Source organism: Lissotriton helveticus, chromosome 3_1, assembly GCF_964261635.1.
Source record: "Lissotriton helveticus chromosome 3_1, aLisHel1.1, whole genome shotgun sequence".
Classification (NCBI taxonomy): Eukaryota; Metazoa; Chordata; class Amphibia; order Caudata; family Salamandridae; genus Lissotriton; species Lissotriton helveticus.
Window position 1 is genome coordinate 2,092,103,486 of NC_136061.1, and position 23,639 is coordinate 2,092,127,124.

Genomic DNA, 23,639 nt, shown 5'->3' on the forward strand with positions numbered 1-23,639 from the left:
CCTCTCCATCTCCAACAACAGATGCCATTAACTTGCAGTTCAAAGTTTAAACGCAATACACAAGACCAACTGTAGCATCAAAGGAATGAGTTAGGAGCCAATGGAAGATTTATGGTAATGCACAATCATAAGGAAATTCACCCATACACGGCTTATGCTTCTGAAGCTAGTTCCTGCAGTAGAAAATACCCCCTTCAACATTCTAAACATCTTGCTTATATACCTTCCCAGAGCCTATACACAATATTCCACATGACATCAACGTATTCTACCATAACTCCTAACACAACACGAACCAATCACATTTCCAAGCAGTGTTAAAGATTGTTTCAAGTCATTTAATCATGTTCCGTATTTGATTTTAGACATGTTACCAAATTCAGGGATTATCTGAGCATTTTTCACAAAAACAGCATTCATCAGATTAGAAATTGAAAATCATTAGTGCAAATTGATTAGAATTCAATGTTTATTCGGAAGCAACACAATATAAAAATGTACAGATAAACTGTGCTGGATCAATCTGAAAATGCAAACATGTTAGGACAAAGAAAAACTATCTGTAAAATATTTTTTTAACGTAATGATACATTAGATAAATTGTGCCCAATTGTATGTAATCCACATATTACAAGTCAAATCGTTCTGCACTTCTGAAGCCGCAAGCAGCACATCTTCATGTCAACAAATTCTGAAATGCCTAGCAACAACTTGATTATGTATCAAGTTCAAGTACTGTTTCATATCAAAAACTGTGATCATTCCACCATACTACAATTTAAAGTAAGCATGCTCCCTTTCTGTCTTAAATTCTAATTATAGTTTTATATCTTAACATACAATAGGTGGCAGGTGCTCACATCACTTTTTACTCCGCCAACCTCTGAATCATTATTGCAGTACAGATTAGATGTTGGTTTTCTTATATGGCTTACTTGTTTTGTACTCTAAAAAGTAACTTTCCCACAGTATTTTCTAACATCTTCCAATATTTCAAGTAATAGAGCATTGTTCAGACGTGCCAATGTTTATTCAATTCACATATAAGGCACATGTGGTTTAATGTGCAGCAGACGCTTTAAAGATTTGGAAAACCTGTTGGAAATAGAATATGAAGGTGGAACTCCAAAAAAAGGGCAAGGGGCCAGATATTCCATTACTAGGTAAGTAATGTTCCTCTAAACCATGATAAATAATGGGCAATATCCAAAACTGGAATCCGATTAAAAACTTCTGCACATCGAGCCCTTTTAATGCTCAAATGCTAAACAAAACACAATTTAAGTACAAGTTAACTGTTAAATCATAGTTCAATTATGTTCACATACGTGTGCAATAGAGAAGCAAATGCAGTCCACAAAAAAAGATTACAAAATAGAAATGATTCAATCCTCTCCGATACAGTACTACTCTCAGTACATGGTGCTTCCCCATTTCACAGACAGAAGATTTCCACTAACAACGCATTTTATTGCTGCAGTGAGTGCTGTATAAAGAAACTGAAATGAAAGAGGGGAGAAAGTAGCTCCTGGATATCTCCGGTATGATGCTTCTATGAAGTGTGACTGAATAAAGTGGCACAAAGAAGCCACTGCTGACCATTTGCGTCAACACAAATGGAAATTGAGAGGGACAGAGGTTTGTGCGTTGAGAGGGTCACAGTTATGAGCATTTTCAGACAACCCAAGCCGTCTGGAAAGTGGCTACGAGTAGGTCGGCCACAATATTGCTTAGTAAGACCTTTACAATCCTGCTGCCTGTTTACGGTTGATGGATGACTGAGACCTCAAAATAGCTACTATCCAATGTATATGCACGGGAAGAGGTAATGAGCGATAAGAAGGGCTGGGGGCAACCCAATTGCTACATAGGAGGCATCTGCATAGCAGCACACAACACAGTTGCTTAATTTCCCCTATCACTTTGATTTTATAGCCGTTTAGTTAAAATAAGTATTCTCAGCATGCCTGTGAAGAAAAACCAGAAGCATACATTTCAAATGGATGCAAGGCACTTTTTGGTTCAGTAGCTACGCTGCAGCACATAGGATGCATATTTTCTACCGCAGCCTGGTCTGCTACAGACTGATAGCCAAGAAAGTCTTGTACAGTTTCACAGCTTAGAACGAATTGTTGTACTAATTAAGCTGCTTCTAACAGGAGATGCCAGTCCAGAGCACACAGCTATTTGAAGCTTCTTCCAAGTGGAGGAAGGATTTTTAATTCTAGGAGGTGGATCCATGGAATTATTTTATGGAAGTGCTGACAAGCTGTTCGTAAGTTGCTTCAGATGGCTTCTCTGAGAAGTAGTTGTCTGGGCCATTACAGCACAATCTTGAAGGAACTAAAAAAAGAATAATGAAATAATGAAGAGCATTAAAGGGACCACCTTTAGATGTTATAGGTCTTGCATTAAACCACTTTTTTCTGAATGACATCAACCATTCAACATCATCATAATAAGGATTGTAAACAGTCACTTGTACAATATTTAGAAGCACAGTTTACTGCTAAATATCGCGTGGAGGACCAAAAATAAGACAACCTTTGAGTTTGGCTGCATACGTTCAGAAATTTTACATTGGAACCACACCCAAAGAAAAGGCCTATAGTTAACAAATAACACGCTAACGCTGCTGAAAACTCACAGTCACAAAGTCAGTCTTTCACTGAATGTGAGCATATGACTACATATTACACCATGACCAGAGATTGTCAACATGGACCCTACAGAATAAAATAAGCATCATGCTGATGCTGGTGTTCTTAGCCCGTGATTTCCCTCTCTTGCATTGGGCAGGCAAGCAAACTGTACAAAGGTGTACTAAGAGAACACTGTCACTTTAAAAGAATTTGAGACTTTCGTGCTCAAGTCTTCCTCCTTGCAGAAGCTCTACCCCCAATGTATATGCCACCACACCTATTTCCAGCACGTTTCCCCTGCCTGTACATTGTTAGTTCTACCTTACTATACACTTGTGGAGGTGATGAGTGAGTGGGTATTGTGAAAGAGGGAGAAGAAAGACTAAGTCCCAGAATCACCATGAAGGAATTTTTTCTTTATTCTGTCGTTCTACTCTCGCTTCTGCCTAACTGGTTTGGAAAAATGGCATCACGCTTACAACACGAGAAAGACAAAAAACAGACAAGGTCGAGCTAGGCTTCAAGCAATTAAACTGGGCAAAATTTGGGGACAGAAGGCACATCTTTCAAAGAGGCCAATGTGATGACCCAAAATGTTTCTGATATGAACATGCTGTCGAAAAGCAATGAATGTTGGCTTTGCTCTCATGGAATAAGCATGTTACCTCAAAGGAGCTAAAACTTCTTAGATTTGGTAAACACAAGACACTATCCACCTAGTAAAAACGACTTTAGTGTTTATGTTACTTGGAGCGCGTTTTAGAGTAAGTTTAGCCCCAGTGAGCCGCCATGAAAAGAATTGCAATGAGAAAACTAGCCCAATAGGGCCCCCTGGTGCTTTGGTGCATAGGGGTGCATGCAGGGGGCAAATGGTGTGCCCCTCTGTTTGTGTGCACACCCAGTTCCTACACGGAAAGTCCATGCCTTGCTGGAAGGCGCTGTGGCGGTCCCACGGCACTGCCTTTTTAAGGCTCTTCTAGGAGGCTTTGAAAGGTAGCGTCCTGGCCAGTCGCCGCAGGACCGCCCACCCGGATTCCAACTGGTAATTCGGCGGGCAGTCAAGTTCGGTGGTGTGGAAGTGAGGTGGTGGCGTGCCGCTCTGCTCCCATACCACCAAACCCATAATCAGACCGTTTACAATTAACAAAAAAAGTAATCTCACTTCAAGATGGGTTCCAGTTCATCTAGAAAGAGAACATGTGTGATTCTGGCGTGGCCACATTAAAGTGGAGATGGCTAATAGAAATTGTAACATTTGTCACAAATTGTATTAACACAAGAGCTCAGATTACTTCAATCTAGAATCAAAATAAATTATACAGCAATGCAATTATTTCCACATAGAAAAAACACTACCTGACAAAATCTGGTGATCTTGAGATTACGTGCTGAAACTCTGAGAGGTTTATGGTTCCATCCTTATCAATATCGGACTCCTCCAGAATCTGTTCAGAAGCAAATGCACATGGAAAGTTATAACCACACAAAGATATTCTAAAAACGTACATGTAATCCACAATTAGAATTTCTGTAGTACAGTCTACTGCTTTTTTAGTGGAAAGTACCCGTTTAGAAAAGATTTACTGTTGTGGTATATATATGTCTCCCAGTGGCACAGAGCAAAATATGCAGTCTTTTGTAGACATTTTATTTACCAACGCGACTTCTGGGACCTCCACTTTCTAAATCCATTTGCTTGTGGTAGTATATTCATTCTACTTATTTCAGTGGAACTCATCATTTTCATCAATGGTGTATACATTATTTTTTTTAATAAACCAAAAATTCAGAATCTACCTAAAACTCTAAGAATAGTAGTAAATGCACCACTGGTGAGGTGAATGAATGTCCATATAGTAATTTAATGCTGACCTTCGGCAGCACTGCAAGAGGAATAAGAGAAAAAGACTGCACAAATTAGTATTTTAATTGTTATTGTGTAGCATGTATTGACTGTGTAGCAGACAAAGAAAACGATTATTAATTCTGTGCAAATATAGTACGGTAATAAATATCTGTTTGAGAAAGAGCGATCCAGGCCTTTCCGTAAACGGCTAACTGTTTGCAGGCTTTTAACAACAACAACAACAACAACAAAAAACAGTGAAAAGTTGCTGAGCGTGGTAGCAAGGTGGTGGATACACAATCTTCCTGCAGATTCTTCACATTATGATAATTCTCCAGGCGCAAGACTGCACCAGAAACTTTTTTTCCCCAGCAATAGGTCCTTAGTGTTGGAGTGTGGTGCCAAGAGGTCACAGCCGTGACTCGGGCCAGCAAGATGTGATGACACCGGAATATATAAAGCACCCTCTGGCATATGGATGTCAGTTCCTGGCAAAATATCTGTCACTGCGTACTTAGGCTGTGAGGTAGTAATGTTTCGCAAATGTAAGCAAAGATTATCACCGGGCTGACCAACAAATGTCAGCTACTGGACCCCTCTGGTGATAGCATCCATTGCTTATTGTTTGGGCATGAAGCTCTGTAGAGCCTTTCCTGGCTAAGGCACTGCACACCTGTAATCAGAGGATAACCAAACTTAAAATAGTGTGATTTGATGAACACCTTAGTTTTCTTGGCTCCGGCAAAGCTCACAACGAGCAGGTCATCTATTCTGTCTTCTCGAATGCAGTTGATACAATATGATAACTCCAATGCTGCAGGAGACCTTCAAGTACGCAGAGACGTCCAATTCCAGGGCACGATTTCCAATGAAGCCATTATAACCATGCTGCTGTTAGACAGCAAAGACCTACTGTACTGCAGGAGTTATAGATCATTATCTCTGATCAATGTGGATGTCAAATTTCTGACCAAAATATTGGTGACCAGGCTAGGCAAGGTCATCCTCTCTCTTATCCATCAATCCCAGGTTGGATTTGTGCCAGAACCACCTCAGAACACTTGCACACCTACAGTGAGCCTCTGCAAACTCAGAAAAGGAGACTTTGGTGATCGTCTTGGATGCAGAGAAGGCCTTCGACCACGTGGAGTGGTCGTATCGGTTTGAAGCCCTCCAACAGTTCGACCTAGGGAAGCAATTTACCATCAAAGTTGGTTGGCTCTATCAAATGCCAGAGGCCCACCTTAACTGCAATGGCTTTCTTTTGCATAGATTTCCGACTAGACATGGGACACAACACAGTTGCTCTCGCTTCCCGCTGCTATAATTGCTAGTTCTGGAACCCCTGGCGATCAGGCACCTGTGCCTGATAGATGGCATCGCACTTAGTGATATTACGGTTAACAAAAGCGCTCTTCTACACCAATGACATCCTCATGCCTTGACACAACAGGGGTATTCTCTCCCAGCCCTCATCGGACTCTTGGATAAATTCTTCTTGTGCTCCGGATACAAGGTCAGTTGGGATAAGAGCGAGGTGATGGCAATGTCCTAGGTCTTCACAAGTGCATGAGTCGAAGGGTTCAACTTTTGCTGGATGCCCAAAGGAATGAAGTATTTTGGGTTTTTGCTACAGGAGCTTTTCCCACATGGTGGAGGATAATGTTCTCCCCCTGTTAGCGAAGGCCCGCACTAAATTAGCAAACTGGTCTGCCATCCAACACTCTCTGGTGTTATGTGCAGGCCGTGAAAATTGTAATTGTCCCCCATTCTACTATGTGTTGGGAATGCTCCCAGTATTGATTTCCACAGCCCCACTGTCGTAAATCTATTCAATCAACAAATCTTTCATCTGGCCAGGTACATGGCCCAGGCTGAAAATTCACAAGCTATGCTCACATTGAATCGGGGAAGCTACGCCTGCTGCACATGGCCTCCCATTACAGAGCCCATCATTTCTTGTAGCTCACTTGCTGGCTGTCCAGGACCAAAGATCCTTCCCACAAGGTTCACTAATGAGCCCGAATCCTGAAATGCAATAGGTCTCTAGACATTTTCTATAAATATAAGGCCTGCACTCTACAGACTGAAAACCCAGTGATCAGACCCATATTGGTCATATGGCAGTTGTCACACAACCTTTTGACAACCAACCTGTGGATGCACATATCTGCCATATGGCATAATCGAGGGATAAGCATATGCGGCCACACTGTTTCCTGGCCCTCATGAAGGTCGTAGGGGATTTTAAAGGCTGACCAACTGATCGACAGAACCAGCTTGAAAACTTTTCATTTGATCCAGTTGGAGTATTGCCATCACTTGCCCCAACAATGGTCCTGGACTGAAAAAGGCTGCTCCCCAATTCAATAATATCTGGAAACCGGGCGGGACCTGACCAGGGGGACCTATACGTGGGTGGTATCTGGCCTGTATAGCATACTCATAGACCATCTGTTCTCCATGCCAGCCAAAGAACAGACAAGACAAAAGTGGCAGCTCTTGCTGGCTTTTGACTGAAGATGACTGGCTCAATCTACTCCATATGCAGAACACCGACCTGCGAGAAGCCATATTGAAATCCCACTACTTTAGACTGCTTCCTGGCGGAACTGGACTCTCCAAAAATTTCACAGAGGCCTCTTGCCGAATGCCTTATGCTGGATATGTGGAGTTGGCAGCTGTCACTTACAGCATATTCTCTGGCAATGGACAGTGCTTTAACCATACTGAACTGATATGTGGTGTACCCTGATTGTTTAGGAACCGAACATCCACCCCTCAATGAACTTGGCCCTCCTACATTGCACTCAGTGTGATATCCACCAAGCAAATTCATCGATGGCTGGCAACAGTCCTCCTACTGCCAAGGTCTGCATTATGCAGCACTAGAGGCAGCCCTCTCTCCCTAACCCTTTGGAGTGGTTGGCAAAGCTGGACGGGGTGGCGGAATTTTAGTGCCTGATTTACAATCTCAATGATCAAGTGGTAATGGTTGAGGCAGTATGGGAACCCTTTCTTTGTCCCTCTCCACACACAGTTGGTGATGCATAGTCACTTACTAAGGGATTGGCATACAGGTGTTCTGCCCTAACCCTGAGGGATTGGCATACAGGTGTTCTGCCAAAACTCCCTCACCTGCTTGTGTTCCTTCTAACTTGGCTGAAATAAGCATAGGCATTATTCAAGCACAGGTACAATTCACTATGGGTTACATATCTGGGTAACACGTAGATCAGTTCAAATGGCTTTTGCCACAAAGAGTTCATCCAGACAAAATGTCATGCAGAAGATTTTCCTGCCCACTCAGTCTGGTCACACTTTTTTAGGTTTCGCCTGGCGTTCACTGCGCAGCAGTGTCGCACAGGCAAAATTTTTTGTTTTCCAGTACTGTGGCTTTAACCCGCCTCTCTCTTCCATTAGCTAGCTCCATAAATGGAGGCTAGCCATTGGAAGGGAGATGTGTCAATCATTGTGGGAGCAGATTCGTGGGCGTTTCTGTTTTTTTTAAGCTCCGCCCCTTTTCTCCGTCATGCAGCGGTGGGCGTTTGTTTATTTTTTTTTTCTTTTCAAGGTTTGTTTTTGTCATTCCTCCGAAGATGGTGCCCGGGCAGTAGCTTACTTGCGAAGCTCCGCAGTGCCGTCTTGAACCAGCGGACGTGGCCGCTCCGGGATGCCGGTTTGAAACTTTCGAGTTCGTATATTCCTCCTGTAATGTACCTTTTGCTACCTCGTGTATTTTGTTTGCTCACAATTGTCACTTTTGCCTCATGTAACATAACGTCTGCTTTTGTAATTTGTTCACTCGTAATCTTCTCATGTATCATTTCTGTTTCTATTGTGAAGCGCTGGATTTAGCAGGGTCACTGTTGTGTTGTAGAACTCGTCTAACTCGACTAAGTTCCTGTTGCCCGGAAACTGTAAACATCATGCGCAAACAAATGGTGCAGGCGGCGCCAGCGCGGCTACTCAGACTCTCTCCTAGTCTGCTGCAGGGGGGCCGGGCTGCCCTCTGAGTCGTAATACTCAGCTGTCTATCACCGCACCAGGGGGCCGGGATAGATGAATCCGGATGTGCAGGCCCGGCCGTTGCGATAGTGCCGTCACGTCCGGAGGAAGTAGATTAAGTGCTGCAGAAGCGGCGGGAGATTAGCACGAGTGCAGGCTGCACGGCACAAGTAGCTCATGTCTCTCTGAGCGCCATCATGGCCGCGCGCTTTGACACTGCAGTTCGCACCTTGCCCCAGGCCCACCTCTGGCAGCTGAGCTCCTCAGGTCAGCAGAGCGCCCCGGCGGCGGCGACAGACTCACTGCTGCTCTGGCCAAGCTGCGCCCAGGCCCGAGGTCGGAGGACTGCGGAGCGTGGCCCGGGGGTGACGGGGGCCGCGGCCCAGCGGCGGCCGAGGAGTGACAGTGTCCGTCGGGATGAAGCAGCAGGCACAGCTGGCAGGCAGACTCGTCAGAGTGGCCAGTGTTGAACCACATCGTGGCTGGGTGGGCACGGCAGCAGCTGAGCAAGTCACTTAGTAAGTGTGTCAGTCACTGACTGTCACTGTTTTATTGTTTATGTTATGTACTTTGCAGCGCTGCGCTGCGTCACGCGGACAACTTACCCCGGGTGTCAGAGAGCGCTTTAACAACAGAGACAACAACTCTGTAGTACTGAGGAGAAACTAGTTATGAGGCAAATTAATTACACAAAAAGCTTAAGCAAACGTGTTACATGAGGCATAAGTGACAATCGTGAGCAAACAAGAGATAGCACAAACGCTGCATTACAGGAAAGTGGCATGATGATGCGACGCGTGCAAGTAAGTTATAAAAGTGTGCAAAGTTAGTAACAAGTACACTAGAGCCTTTTATAGTGCAATAAATGGCAGACACTCAAACACAACAACAAACATAACGTTACGTCGTAGGCAATGGTGGCACTGTCTGGTGCAAGTGTGACAGCAAACAAAATGTAGGAGGTAGCAACCATGTTAAGAGAAAAGTGACACTCAGCAGCAAGAGCTCAGAGCTGTTTGTTAACTTCTATGTAGCCGCTTACCTCCTGTGACATGCGTTTATTTAAAAAAAAAAAATACAGAAGGCCTAGGCTGCGAATGTAGTAGTAACAGTAGTTTTCAAAGAAACTGGGTACCGGTAGGCCAGCCAGAAGGTGAGACACTCACTGTCACACAGCAGCACCTACGCAGAGAGGTAAGCACTGAGCCTTCAGCATTATTACAGCCCATTATTATTACAGCCCATCCCCTTGGACCTTCTACAAAGAGCACTGCGTCAGGTATTCTACTTGCCTCGGCGATTCACCCTCTCTTTCTTTCTTTTCACCCCCCACCCCCTCAGCATTCCCAGCCTCCGGATGCCCCATTTCCTTAGGATTCAATTCTTGGCTGATGTCCCCTCTCCCATCCCGTGTGCCCCTTTTCACCAAGCGCTGCCCTCCACCTTCCTTCTATGCTCCCCCCACTTGTGCCCCAATGCACCGTGGGTCCCACCTTCTTTCCCTGCCCTCCCCGCCCACACCTTGTGCCCTTTTCACCAGGCGCTGCCCCCCCTTGTCTTGGGTTCCACCTTCTTTCCCCCTCCCCCCCGAACTTGTATCCTTTTTCACCAGGCGCTGCCCTCACTTGCCTTGGGTCCCACCTTCTCCCCCCCCGACCTTATGTCCTTTTCACCAGTGGCTGCCCCTCCCTTGCGTTTCTCCTTCCTTCCCTGCTCCCGTCCCCACCTTTTGCCCCTTTTCACCAGGCGCTACCCCCCCTGCCATGGGTTCCACATCCCCCCCTCCCCGCCACACCGACCTTGTGTCCTTTTTCACCAGGCGCTGCACCTTGCCTAGGCCCCCCTGTGTCCTTTTTCACCAGGGCTGCCCTCCCTGGCCTCGTTGGTCATTCTGCGCCATCATCACAGTGCCCTGTTATGTGTACCACTGTTCCTTACATTTAGACGTAAGTATCCACTTTACAAGATCTGGGTGGCCTATAGGGCACCATTCTGTTTGCTTCAATACCCCTACGAATGTCATGATTAATAACTAAAATCTGTAAGCGAGCAGATGAGCAGACAGAGCAAGGTGTGTGTGATTTCGAAGCACGCGTGCAGCAGTCTGGGGTACATAATGCTAAATGGAGATTTGTGGTCCAAAAGTTCCTTTAGAGCTGCAGATGGCCCGAGATTCTTCTTTCCAGATGTGCCTCGCGCTTGAGCATCAGACGGAGGCGCTGACGTCACGGCCCGTCCAATGTGGGATTAATGCTGGATATTGTTGCCAGGCTCCTCCTGCTCCTAATCTCAGGTTACGGGTCCCGGCAGGAGTCATTACAGTAATGGATGTTTATCGCCGTTTTTAATTTGTGGAAAGTCTGGGATTGACTCTCTTTTGGATAACAGTCAAATTCCAGCAGAACGAGAACATCTAACAAAGGGAGTCGGCTGGGCTGTATTTTTATGTCCGGTTTCCTATTTTATTATTATTTTGTGCACTCGTTGCTTGTGCTTGCTCCCCTACCCCCCTCATTGCTCGTGCTTGCTGTCCTCCCCCCCTCGTTGCTTGTGCTTGCTGTCTTGCCCCCCTCGTTGCTTGTGCTTGCTGTCCTGCCCCCCTCGTTGCTTGTGCTTGCTGTCCTGCCCCCCTCGTTGTTTGTGCTTGCTCCCCTGCCCCCCGTTACTTGTGCTCTCTGTCCTGCCCCCGCTTGCTGTCCTCCCCCCTCGTTGCTTGTGCTTACTCCCCTGCCCCCCGTTGCTTGTGCTCGCTGTCCTGCGCCCCTTGCTGTCCTGCCGTTGCTTGTGCTTGCTCCCTTGCCCCCGTTGCTCGTGCTTACTGTCCTCCCCCTCAGTGCTTGCTCCCCTGCCCCCCCGTAGCTCGTGCTTGCTGTCCTCCCCCCCTCATTGCTTGTGCTTGCTGTCCTGCCCCTTCGTTGCTTGTGCTTGCTCTCCTGCCCTGCTATTGGCATTGTAAATGACAATGCCATTTATTTATGTTTAAAAAAAAAACATAAAGAAAAATAATGTCATGAGCAATGCCAATAGCTCTAACTTTTGCAAAGGCGAAACCGTTGCATTGTAAATGCTTGTTTTACTTGGTAAGGCTGCTGCTCTGATGATGCTGGCAGCATGCTCAATGCATTAGTTCCTGCAACAGCAGTTTCAGTGGTGTGGGGTTGAGATGACAGTCTCACCAAGAGTGCAGATTTCTAGGCAAGAATCAGCACAGAAGCCCTGCAAAGAGGGGTAAGTCTTTGTTTGCTTCTGCCTCCCAGGCAAGATTCAAATGGAAGGTCAGTCACTGCAGTAGTAGCCTCTACGCTGTATCAGGGCTAATGCATCCACACTGATGGAGGAGTTTTTTGTGGGCGTTCCAACATTGGGGGGCGGCTCAATGTTGCTTCTTACTTCAATATCCTGGCACAGTCCACAAGGGAAATTATTCAGGGAGACCACAACACGCTTCACTCTCATTGGTAGTCAGCTTTTTCTGGGTGTTCCTTGCATTTGTAGCATTTGGCTTTTACTCTTGGAAAGTCTCTCATCGTGCAGGGCCAAGTGCTCTCCTTCCCTCTTTCAGCAGGCAGGCAGACTTCCAGGCATAAGGCAGAACCTCAGTTCCTCCAACATGAAGTGCAGACTTCAGGAGATGCCCCTTCACCTTTGGAAGACTGGATGTGATGCAGAAACCAGCTGTGGTCCCAAAGCAGTCCAAATACTCTGCAAGCAATCTTCCTTCGTCAAAAAGAATTTGGAACTGAAATAAAGCAGATGGCTTGGGTCTCACTTTTATACTTCTTTTCCAGACAGGGAATGTAAACCTACTGTCTAAGGCTTAGGAACTGGTTTAGGTTGTTTCTCTTTCTGGTTGCTTCTCAAACACAACCTTTGTGCAAGGCAAGCAAGCGTCGTGGGGCTGAGCCTTGCATTCACACAGTGTTAAGTTGACATGAGCTTATTAGAAGTTTAAACGCCATTTTTCCTTTCTGCTGACTTTTGCACACGGCACACACTTTATTAAATGTTTAGAGTTTAGCAGAGTGTTTTGCTTCACACAAGAATAACATGTTTTTCTGCATTAGTAGCCTAGCTTGGTAAGCTTAGTCTGAACAGTGAGTGCCGAGGCCTTCAAGGTTATTTCAACACTGTGGTTGTTGTTCGGACTGATCAGCACACGTTCTAGACATAACACATATGCAGCTGTGGCCACCTCTGATATTGGTGCGTTTAATAATGCACTGCGTAGGCATGATCACACACACTTGGAGATCATTCGTATGCTGAGAGCTTGTGCAGAATTTGATGTGATCTATTTCTGCTAATACCAGAGGTATGGGGCCGCCTATGTAATTCCAAGAGACTTTCTGTAATTATAAAATAACCTACAAGCAAGGGGGGGGTGAAATATAGGTATATTTTAAACCTGTTTCCATTTAGCATTATAAACATGCTTTCTCCCTTGTATTTTATAGAATAGTAACTATGCTGACAATCTTGTTTCTAATAATATGTGTGCTTGTATTAGCTAAGATTCTGCGCATGAGAACACGGCGTTAGAAGTAAATATTTCAAACTTGCACGTGTCTCTTTTTACTCCCTGTTTTGGACTGGTATGAGAGTATTACGAAAGAGTGTTCATGTTTTTCCACATTGCCTGAGGTAACCAAAGTTGCATGTTTTGGGTTACCTAATCATTGGTTATTTTGGTGGTGAGTGCAGAGGTTGCTTACCTGTTTGAAATTTTCTACTCATGGGTGACGTTTCCTCCAGTGGATGCGGCTACTCAGGTGTTTGACACTTGCACTCACACAGCCGTGCCCTTGGAATATATTCCTTATAGGACACAGGAGATTCCGATTTCTGCAAGGCAGCACCATGTTTGGTTTGATGGCGCCCTTCCCCACAGTGTAACAGCGATTAGATTAGGTCCTTTGTCCATTCCAGGCGCTTCTTGGCCTGTTTTGGCTGGATTTACCCCGCATCCTTGTGCAGGAAAAGTCCCCGTTGCTGAATTACAGCCCTATATAACTCTGCAATCAGTGTTATCAGGGCCCAAGTTCAATATATCACCCTCAATTTCCAGGGCGGGGTCCCTGGTATTGCGGCGCTTCCAGCTGGACCAAGCGGAATTAAGCTTAGTCCCGTGATGGTTAATGCAGTTATGGGCCAGCGTCCCCAGGATAAGGATGATATGCCTTTTTGGCTTGCCGAGAAATTTGACCAGCTGGAGGCTGTTTTTCCTAATTCGACTCCCGTAGAAAAATACAGGATTCTTACAATTACTTTACCCAAGGACTGGGTACCAGAAGCTGGTGACTGCGAGTCATAGGGTAGCATTTTTGCGGCAGTGTACACGAGGTGCTTTGGCACTCCGTCAATGGCTGTCCTTCCGACGGTCATTAAGCGTGTTCAAGATGAACACGGACCGGAGGTTGCGATTGTAGTGGGAATGAGACTCGTAGGCACATTTCCGTGTTTTTCGGTCTTGTCCTTTCTAATATAAAGAGAGATGCGGTGAACCTTCAAGAGGCTAATGCCTTGCATGATGTCTCCGATGCCGACAAACCCCGACAGTTACAGAGAATTATTACAGCGGCTTATAAAACCATTGGCCGCAATAGTTTAGGTATCAAGCCCTTTTCTGCTAAAGATAAAAAACAACCTCAGGATTCGAAGTCTGAAACAGACGTTCAGCCCAAAGCTCCAAAGCAAAATTGGAACAGAAATAAAAAGATGGGGAAACAACAACACAAACTGGAGTCCCGTCCCGCGTCACCCGTGCCTGCGTCTACTGAGCGGGTTTATGATTTGCGCGACCGCTCTACGATTAAGTCACCTGATCGATTTCAGGTTCCTGATCAACGCCCTCCTCGTTCTTTACAGGACACATCGGCCTCTTCGTCCGGTGGTGGAGGCGGCGGCAGAGGTCGGGGTGGCCAGCAGAGTCGCGACCAGCCCGCCTGAAAGACGGAAAAGGCAAGCAGGACGTTTCTTCACAGAAAAGACCCCAGTTTCAGAAAAAGAAAGTTGCCGCTTTAACAGCGAGATATGCCACAGATAGTGAGAATGCAGCTTCGGAATCGGATATGGGCGCTAACGTTGTTGGACAGCACGGCGGAAAATACCATAGTGCGAGAGGCCCTGCGTCCACTACTAAAGGTGACAGCGACTGACCAATTTGTTGTTGTTGAGACAGCTGATACTAGAGTAGCTCCCCCAGATAGGCTTTTTGAAATTGACCTTTTGATTGAAGGTGACATACAACGTACCATAAAAGGGGTATTTTGGGAAAATCTTACAACTACCTATGACATTTTGTTAGCGGAGGCTGACTGGCCCCCACCTTTTGTTCTCGCAGCTCCGAGAGGGGAGGAGGTAATCCTCCCTAGTTTCGCGCACACAGTGTCTAATGAGCATGCGTTGAATTTTGCAGAAGAGTGGGCTAAGGTCCTTGCGCCGGCTTTGTAAGGTGCTCACTGTGATTGGGATAAATTCTCCCCCTCACCACGAGATTCCCTTACAGTCTATGCCACAGCCTCAACCTCAATATCCCATGTGGCGTGAAGCAAAAGCTTCCGTTGCGGAAATCCTTGAACAATTGGAATATCAAGGAGTGATTGAAACTTGTGTGTCTCCGATGAATAACCCACTTTTTACTGTGACCAAGCCTGATGGTTCGTACCGTTTGGTATTGGATTACCGGCATTTAAACTCGCATTGCCGTACCTGTGCAGTACAGAATACCCACGGCTCTGCTTCAGTGGATGGTCTTGTGCGTAAACTGTTTAAAACCACACTTGACATATCCAATGTTTTTTTTGCCCACAATTTGTCTGGTCTAAGTTCCCAAAGGACCAGTTTTACCAGTGGTGGCAAACAACGCCAATTTAAACGCTTGGCCATGGGCTATAAGAATAGTTCAGGTGTGTTTGCTGCCCGTATTGTCTCTCTTTTGGAGAGAGTTGACCCAGATGCGTGTTCGTATGTGGATGACCTTTATCTCACGGACGACGAAATATGGGTGCATCTGTGCCGTGTTGACGCATAATTTGTAATTTTGCAGACTTCGGTTACAAATTCAACTTTGCAAAGTCTCACATTGCAGAGTACACAGTGATGTTCCTGGGCTATGAGCTCAGCAATGACGGTCGAAGATTCGCTCCTCACTTCTTGGAGAAATGCGCACAACTGCGCGCTCCGACAACTCTGAAAAAGTTACAATCTTTGCTGGGATTTTTGAATTTCGGGTGTACATACATTCCCGAATATGCCCAGCGTATCTGGCCACTGTATGCCTTGATACAACCTAGTTTTACCAAATCATGCTGCCTGCCTGAACATTCAGCCATTTTGTAATCTTTGCAGGCTGATCTGCTAGAATCTAAATTCTTACTGACTCGTGATAACCACACCAACCTGGTGATAAGAATTATCCCTGGGGCGGTGGGTTTCACATACCTTACTTTTAGCGAAGGTGACACAGTACCTATTGCTTACAAGTCACACTTGTACACTTCGGCTGAAATGCGGTTTTCCACTGTGGAAAAAGTTTTGACAGCAGTGCAAATGGCGATTCTGAAGGAACGCGCACTGTCGCAGGGAAAACGCATGTTGGTTGTTACCCCGTATCCTGCTCTAGAGGCAGTGAAGAAAGCCAGTGTACCCAATTCTAAAGCTTTGCACCCACGGTGGATACAATGAGCATCATCATTGACGTCTCCAGATGTCACGTTCATTTTTGATGCCTCCTTACAGTCGCAGGTGTTTTTGCAGTATGAGTTTGTTCATCGTGTTCCGTTGACTATGCGGCCTTTGGAAGATTTCCATTGTATCATTTACACTGATGGTTCAGCGCAAGTTGTGCATGGGTCTAAGTACGTATACGTCTCAGCTTGCGCCATTGTGGTTGGTACCATGGTGAATGATGAATTCAAGTCCGATGTCGTGCATACGCAGACATTAGGGGACTGTACCGCCCAATTGGCAGAGCTCCGTGCTCTGATGCTTGCATTGGGCTATGCTGATCCTGGTGTGACTACTCTTATTGTGAGTGACTCTTACTACTGTGTCCAGTCTTACAATGAAAACCTGTTCTTTTGGACTCAGAATGATTTTCGTGATTCCAAGGGTGGCACAATAAAACATAAAATGAGCTGGGTTAGAGTGGCTGAAGTTAAAGAGCAGCTACCACTCGTGTATGTAATCCATACTCTTGGTCATCAACGTGTTGGAAGTTCACGCTGTTGGCAATAGTTTGGCCGATGAGGCCGCAAAAACAGCAGTTTCGACGTATTTGGTTGCAGCAGATACACGTTCCAAAAGTAAGATTGATGATGACATCTTGGCAGCAATTGCCACTACTGTGAAGGGAAATAAATGTCCTACTGGATTTCCTTCAAAGTATTCTGATCACTTAAGTCCTGATAAAGTTCCTTATGTGAAAATACCGGACGTTGGTGAAAGATTGATTGCCAACGCGGACCGCAGGTCCACACTGATTACAGCTGCCCACGAGGGTGTTGCGTCCGCGCATACAGGCGTTTCAACTACTGTATCACAGTTACAACAACGTTTCTGGTGGCGGGGACTGTACAAACAGATGCGTGATTAATGTGACATTTGTCAGCAGATAGAGCCTTCGACTGCTTCGCGTCCGCCCCAGACACAGTTGTACATTTCTAATAGACCACTTGGTTGTGTTTATTTAGATCACTGCGGTCCTTTTTCCTCTGATACTGCGTTTAAGTACATCTTAGTTGCATTTGATTCTTGCACGCGCTTTGTATGGGTGTGGCCACACCGCAGTGCTGATTCACATACTGTCATAAGAGATTTGTGTGTCTTTGTGAATTTTTGCGTGTGACACCTTCCATTTGGATCAGGGTCCAGCATTCGCCTCTAAGGCGTACAAGGATGCCATGAGTTCATTGGGGGTCCAAGTCAAATGTTAGTCTCCATACAGACCTGAGGATAATAGTGTTGTGGAACGAATGAACCGAGACTTAAAGCAGTCATTGACAGCCCGAGTTATAGGTACAGGCCGGAACTGGCTAGCCCATCTCAATAGGGTACAGCGTGCACTTAATAATCTCTCTAGAAGGTCTCTGGGTGGGCGGACCCCATACGAGATGCTCTTTGGTATCAAAATGTTCGTCCCGGACCTTGAAGGTCTAGACCAGGCGGCGGCAGCTGCCCCCTTTGACATAGATGAACATTGTCATGTTTTACAGAATCTACAAGAGACAAGAGAGTCTTGCAAAGGAACACTTGCCCTCCACATCAGAAGCTGTGTTGCAGATTCCGGTAGTTGGCTGGCTACCCCGAGTTGGGGAACTGGTTCGAGAGAAGATCGAAAACAAGAAAGAATTCGGTGCCTCATATCGAGCTCCGGTTCCTGTACTTGGCGTGGAGGGCACAAGAACAGTCATTTTACCTCCACTTCCAGGTCATAAGGAAAAAAGGTACATCTCCATTGACAATGTCAAATTAAACAGAGTGGCCGATTCTTCGTAGTATGACACCTGCGGTCTCCTGTCCATCTATACTGGGACATTCTGTTTTGGCTCCGGCTCCTAACACCAGGTTTTACGTTGCCATCGAGATGCCTGCTGTTTACAGTCTTTTATTGAGTACCCCACCTGATGATCATCTTGATGATACTGAATATACTTACCCCACAGACTTATTGATGCCCGATCTGCAAACTTGTTTGGCAACTGAGTCCAGATTTTCATTTGACACTAACTCTGCCACATCAAAGACCCTTTCAAAAATTTCTGTTTTTACTACATGGTTTAAAAAACATTTTTTGATTCTTCCTTGGACCTACATTTGGTTGGTGCTTTTTTCAATTTTTTTGTTCATGTCAATTGGATTTCTGGTGTATTTTTTCCGTCTTGTAAACATACACTATGTTGAAGAGAGAACATCTATTCAACACATTAATGGAACATTGGCACCCCATTCCTCATCACACAGATTGAAGAGGTACCTGGCTTTTGTAAACATTACTGCTTGGCCCGTCTTAGATGGGATTGTATAGGATACTGTTAGATTTCAAATCCATGGTCCCACAGAGGTAATAAATGTCCCGAATGTCCTAAGGGTTTCTATGGGAGATGTGATTAAACAAAATATACGTTCTGATGATTGGGATGTTCAAGCCGTAGAGACTTTGTATTCAGATTTGAAAGATTATGCTGCTTTTGATGCTGAAGATCTATTTTTAGGTTCGGCCAACTATGGTGATTTATTTTGTTATCAACACTTTGGCAATCACTACCTCATAAGGCAAACACCAGGAGGAATATGGTTAATTATACGCAATGGGAACATTGCCCCGCTCCTGTTGAAGACAGCTCCAATTCTCTTTTTTTTTTTTAAAACCTTTATTGACATTTCACAGTTACAGTCAAAGTCCGGCAGACGGCACGGTGAAGCAAGGGTACAGAGGTAATACAGTCAAACCATGTAAATCAGGATCAAAGCAATAGTACACCTCACAGTATCGATGCGCAACTCAGGAGAGCCGAATGGAACATGGTCACAGGATCAGAAAGGTTTCGTTTTGTATTTTTTAAAAGAAAGAAAAGCAGGATTGGATATCACATCATTAAACATCGCCAACACTAGGGTTACACTCGAGACAGGATATTTACGGCAGGACCATCATAGGCAGGGTATACATAGCAAAGCGTACAATCAGGATATTCGACAAACAGGTCAGACCCCTGCCCAGACAATACCCGCCCGCCACGTAATTAAGCAGTAGAACAGAGACCCCTGTACTGAACTAGAAAAACGCACAATGACGTGCCTAGAATCCGACCCCCAAAAAAGAAAAAGGAGGGAAGAAAAGGGAAAGAAAAGCCGAAATAACAACATGAAAAGAGGCCATGGAACTAAAAGGAATCAAAAACAATACCCCACCCCCATCCCCCCACGCTGCACCACTGCATACGGCCACGGCCCACCCCCCTAGCAGCGTGCCTGTCGCCCAGAGTCTAAACCCGAAATATAGAAAGAAGAGGCAAGAGGAAGGAGAAAGACAATATCCAACACGCAATAAAGGGAAAAGGAGAAGAAAATGATCGAAAACCCCACAGAAGGTGAAAAGAAACTAGGGGGGCCCCTAACAAGGAACCCGACCCCCCCCCCCCGGGTCCCGCACCCCTGCAATAATACTGTGACGAATAATGAAATACAAAAACCATAAGCAGGGACAAAATCAGTTATACAGCCCACCCCCGCAAGCTAATCAGGCAATATGCAAAACTCTCCATGCCAGGGAAAAAGGAGCCAAATGTCATTGTTGTACATACAAGTTGCCGGCCCGAATAGAAACATGGCACAAAGTTACAAGCGAGAAAACACAAGTGAATCAGCACAGTGAGCGGGCATGTCAACGCAAAAGGAACAGAATGTCATGCAATGTTACAAGAAGCCGCACCGTCAGGGGCGCCGCCGCCATTTTGCGTCTTCTTTCCAAGCGCAGTAGATAGAAAAAACCAGGACGGCCATTTCGTGGTTGCAAAGCTCGAAATCAGGATAAACAAATAAAAGGATAATGTGTCAAATGAGATCAGCGGACTCTCCGAGCATCCAAAGTAGGCTTATGAACAAGTGTCAAGTAGGCAGTCAATGAAGAGCACACAAGAAGTTATACTAGCGCAAACATTCTCCCACGTCGCCAAGAAAAACGGAGCAGGGTCCCAACACCAAACATATGCAATAAAGGTCCGAGCAAAGGCTGCACGGGCAAAGTCTCGTACTCAAAATGCCCGCGACGATGCGTCTCTCCGTTCTGGTGGTGTCCGGCGCCCCCCGCAGTAATCCAATTCCAGCTCCTCCCTGTCAGCGCACGGGGGACGTCCACTCTACTCCCCAGCCTTCACCGCGTGCACTTCCAACAAATACTGTGGGCTCAACCGATCAAATCACCACTCGTCGGGGGGACCCCAAATCCCGGCACCGCCAAAGCAAGTGTCATGGCCGCCCGCGAAAAGGGGGAGAGGGAGTCGGCAGTCCCACGCACTACCCATGAGTGTCTGTGCCCCACTGCATGTGAATCAACATGATCGAACCCCCACGATCCGAAAGGGCGCATTGGTGGTACCGCGCCGGAGCCAGCCCCACGCAGCGAAAATGTGGAGTAGGCAGCTCCTTGCAGGCCAGGCAGCACGCCATCCAAGCAGCCAGCAACAAGTAGGGGTCGAAGAAGTCCATTAAGGAGAGGGGGGGGGGGGGGGGGAACCAAACCGGCTCGAAAAGCAGCGTACGTTCTGTCCTCCCGGTGCATGGGTAGTAGCGCTGGAGCCAAGTCTACAGGGGCGGGCTGACCTGTTCAATTGTGGGGCGGTTCCTTCTGAAGCTCTGCATCCGACGTTGTGGATCTCGCTGGCGGCGGCGCAATCATGCCAAAGCCCGGCTGGAAGTCGCTCACAGGCCAGGAATACAAATAGCAGTAACTACGCTCCCGAGGCACGGAAAGCGCTCGGAGGCGAACTCATCCACTCGGCACCCCCTCCGACACACGAAAGCTCCAAAGTTGTGCGGGGCAGACGGGAAAACAGGCGGCGGGAGAGGAGAGCCGGCGGAGCCGGGCACTCGTGCGACCATCTTGGCCGCTGGCCCGGCTCCGCCCCCTCCAATTCTCTTTTAAAGAGGTTCACCTATTTACTGATTTTAATCCGTCAAATCCCAATGCATTTTATTTTAAAATGACCGAGAAGTCCACTTCCAAAGTTAGACTTACCCACACAAAGTTATTATACAAGTCCTTTCTTGACCAATTGGCTATTGGGGGCTATGAACTGTGGAAGGATCCTATTGATCTTAAATCTGTTTGGGGTTCTAAAAGTTGGCAAGTGCAAGGCACTGAGGCTTTGCATCGTGCATGTCTCATCCTGAACCCTATGTTGTTTTTGAATTCTACTATTTCACAAACCACATGCTTTGGATTGGCTACTACTAAAACATTAAATGCTCCTTCTTTTCCTGAATTGGAAGAATATCCCGGTTGGGATAATAATACCAGTTTTTCTATTAGGGAATTACAGACCCTGTTGCTGAATTCTCCTTTGAACATATCCAGTTTGGATCCTAGTGGTTGGTTGTTGTGGCATAAAAGTGCAGATTCTTGCAAACATCGTTTTCTGGGTTCAGCCCAAGGCTACACACAGGTTAGAGTGGATCCCCGTTTTGAGAGTGACCATTCTGTGACTACCTATTCAGTAGGCAAATTGTGTCAGAGTTGGCTCAAACATTCCACTTTAGTGTCAGTTAAGCTTCATTTATCTAAATTGACTGACGATGTTGATCTAAATGATTTTGTCAAGGGCCCTGCTTCCGGCAGATCCAAAAGATGGATATATGCTATTTACAACGAAGTTTGGAAACTGTCCCAGATTGAGGCTGCTTCCCGCTTAAGAGCTATAGATCAAACGAATTTAGAAAAGTTGCTGGCAGTTGTAGATAACAGCATTAACACGCTTTCTTCCCGCATTTACACTTTAGATAATAGAGTTTCATCTGTGGTTGACATTGTGCAAGATGATGTTTCTGTTTTGTACCATGGTCAAAATTAATTGCGTTCCATTATGCAATTTGCATGGACTTTGCAAACGTTAAAGGCAGGAGAAGTGCTTTCGCACTACATGAACACATCATCTTTGTTTGCCCCTTATAATTTGACTGACAAGCAACGTTTTATGTCTATGAAGGATGCAACTTTTTCTATGTTACATATTGAAAAGTTAGAACCTTTGCCATTTTCTGTGGCCGAAACAAATTCTGCTGTGTGGCTCGTCCCTGGGTTAATAACATTACCTTTTCCTTTGTTCAAATTCGGAGCGTGCATGAAGTCCTACGCAATTGGCAGATATGGACCTCTGGGCACCGCTTATCTCCATGAAGCTTGGTCACTACCGTTTACCTATGGGTGCCTGAGGGAGGGAAAAGAGGTTTATTTGAATGGTGAAGATTGCACAACAACACCGGATCACTCATTAGTGTGTAGGAATATCCAATTGCATGGCTCATGCAACCAGGATGCGCCTAATCTAGCCTGTGTTTTGAAAGGTACACTGACGCCTGCTATCATACCCACATTCACATTACTAGCAAACGGTAGTTATTTACTTTTAAATATTGAGGATTGTTGTGGGATGTTAGCTGGAATTCCTTACATCGTTACGGTCTCTGAACGTGTAGTTTGTAGTAAAAACGTAATGTTTCCTCCTCCACATGGGAAGCTGGATGTTTCCATCTGGCCGTCGACTCCGACCTTGAAAGCAGAGTTCAACAAGATGAGTCGCATAAGAGCTCTTTTGTCTCAAAAAGAAGTCACCCTCCCATCTGCTCGTGAAACATTTGTCCTTCACGTGGCAAACACCCACACAGAAGTGCATGCTTTATTAAATACGGATTTGCCCTTGCATTTCGGTGAATTAATTCACACTATCTTTAATGCTTCCTCCACCACAGGGCTGGCTCACTTTTTTAAAGTTGTTAGTAGTGGCCTTGTGACTTCTTTTCAAACTATATTTGGTGTGTTCCCAGCAATTTTTCATTCAATTTTTTCCAGCCTATTTGGTGGATTTCCCTTGCTGCTTGCTCTGGTTGCAGGGGTGTTTCTGTTACTCTGTTTATTTCAAAATGGATGCACGGCCTGTGTTACAAGACGATCTGCCATGGCTGTTGCTGCTCCGCAACCGAATACTTGATTATTATAGAGCGCTGCCTCTGTAGTGTAGTTCCTATCATCCCAATAGGCTCTGCGCATTGGAATAATACCTTCAATAGTAAAGGCCTAGGCCAGACGTTAACTAGGTCTACTACTGTCAATATTAGACTTAAAGTTTTGGGTTTGCCAGCTTAGCTCAGAGTTCACTAGAAACTTTCTCGAATGTTCAGGAAAGAATTAACTCCCCTGATTAGACAAGAAGGGATTTAGTTTCGGACAACCATAGAACATGACAACTTTGCTCTCCCCTAATCAAGAGTATATCTCGAGAGTCGTGTGAACAAAAGGCAATTTATTTTACTCAGTCAGTACGTGCATTCTTAGTCTCATCAGATTGTAGAGAAAAGGAAGAGACGGGCGTGTTCAATAAAAGATGTTATTTATTGATCAGAATCTTTTCTCGTACAAGAGAAATGGA

At 45.7% G+C, this 23,639-nt stretch overlaps 1 protein-coding gene across 1 annotated transcript in view; it reads right to left on the reverse strand.

Moving 5' to 3' along the window:
* Window positions 1–451: 451 nt before the first annotated feature.
* CIB1 (calcium and integrin binding 1) overlaps window positions 452–23,639 on the reverse strand; it is a 143,331-nt gene continuing 120,143 nt past the window's right edge. The window contains exons 6-7 of the mRNA XM_078683248.1: window positions 3,999–4,087; window positions 452–2,343 (exon numbers count right to left, since the gene is read on the reverse strand). Coding sequence (XP_078539374.1) covers window positions 2,322–2,343; window positions 3,999–4,087 — 111 coding nt within the window. The 3' untranslated portion in view covers window positions 452–2,321. The remainder of the gene's footprint in view (window positions 2,344–3,998; window positions 4,088–23,639) is intronic.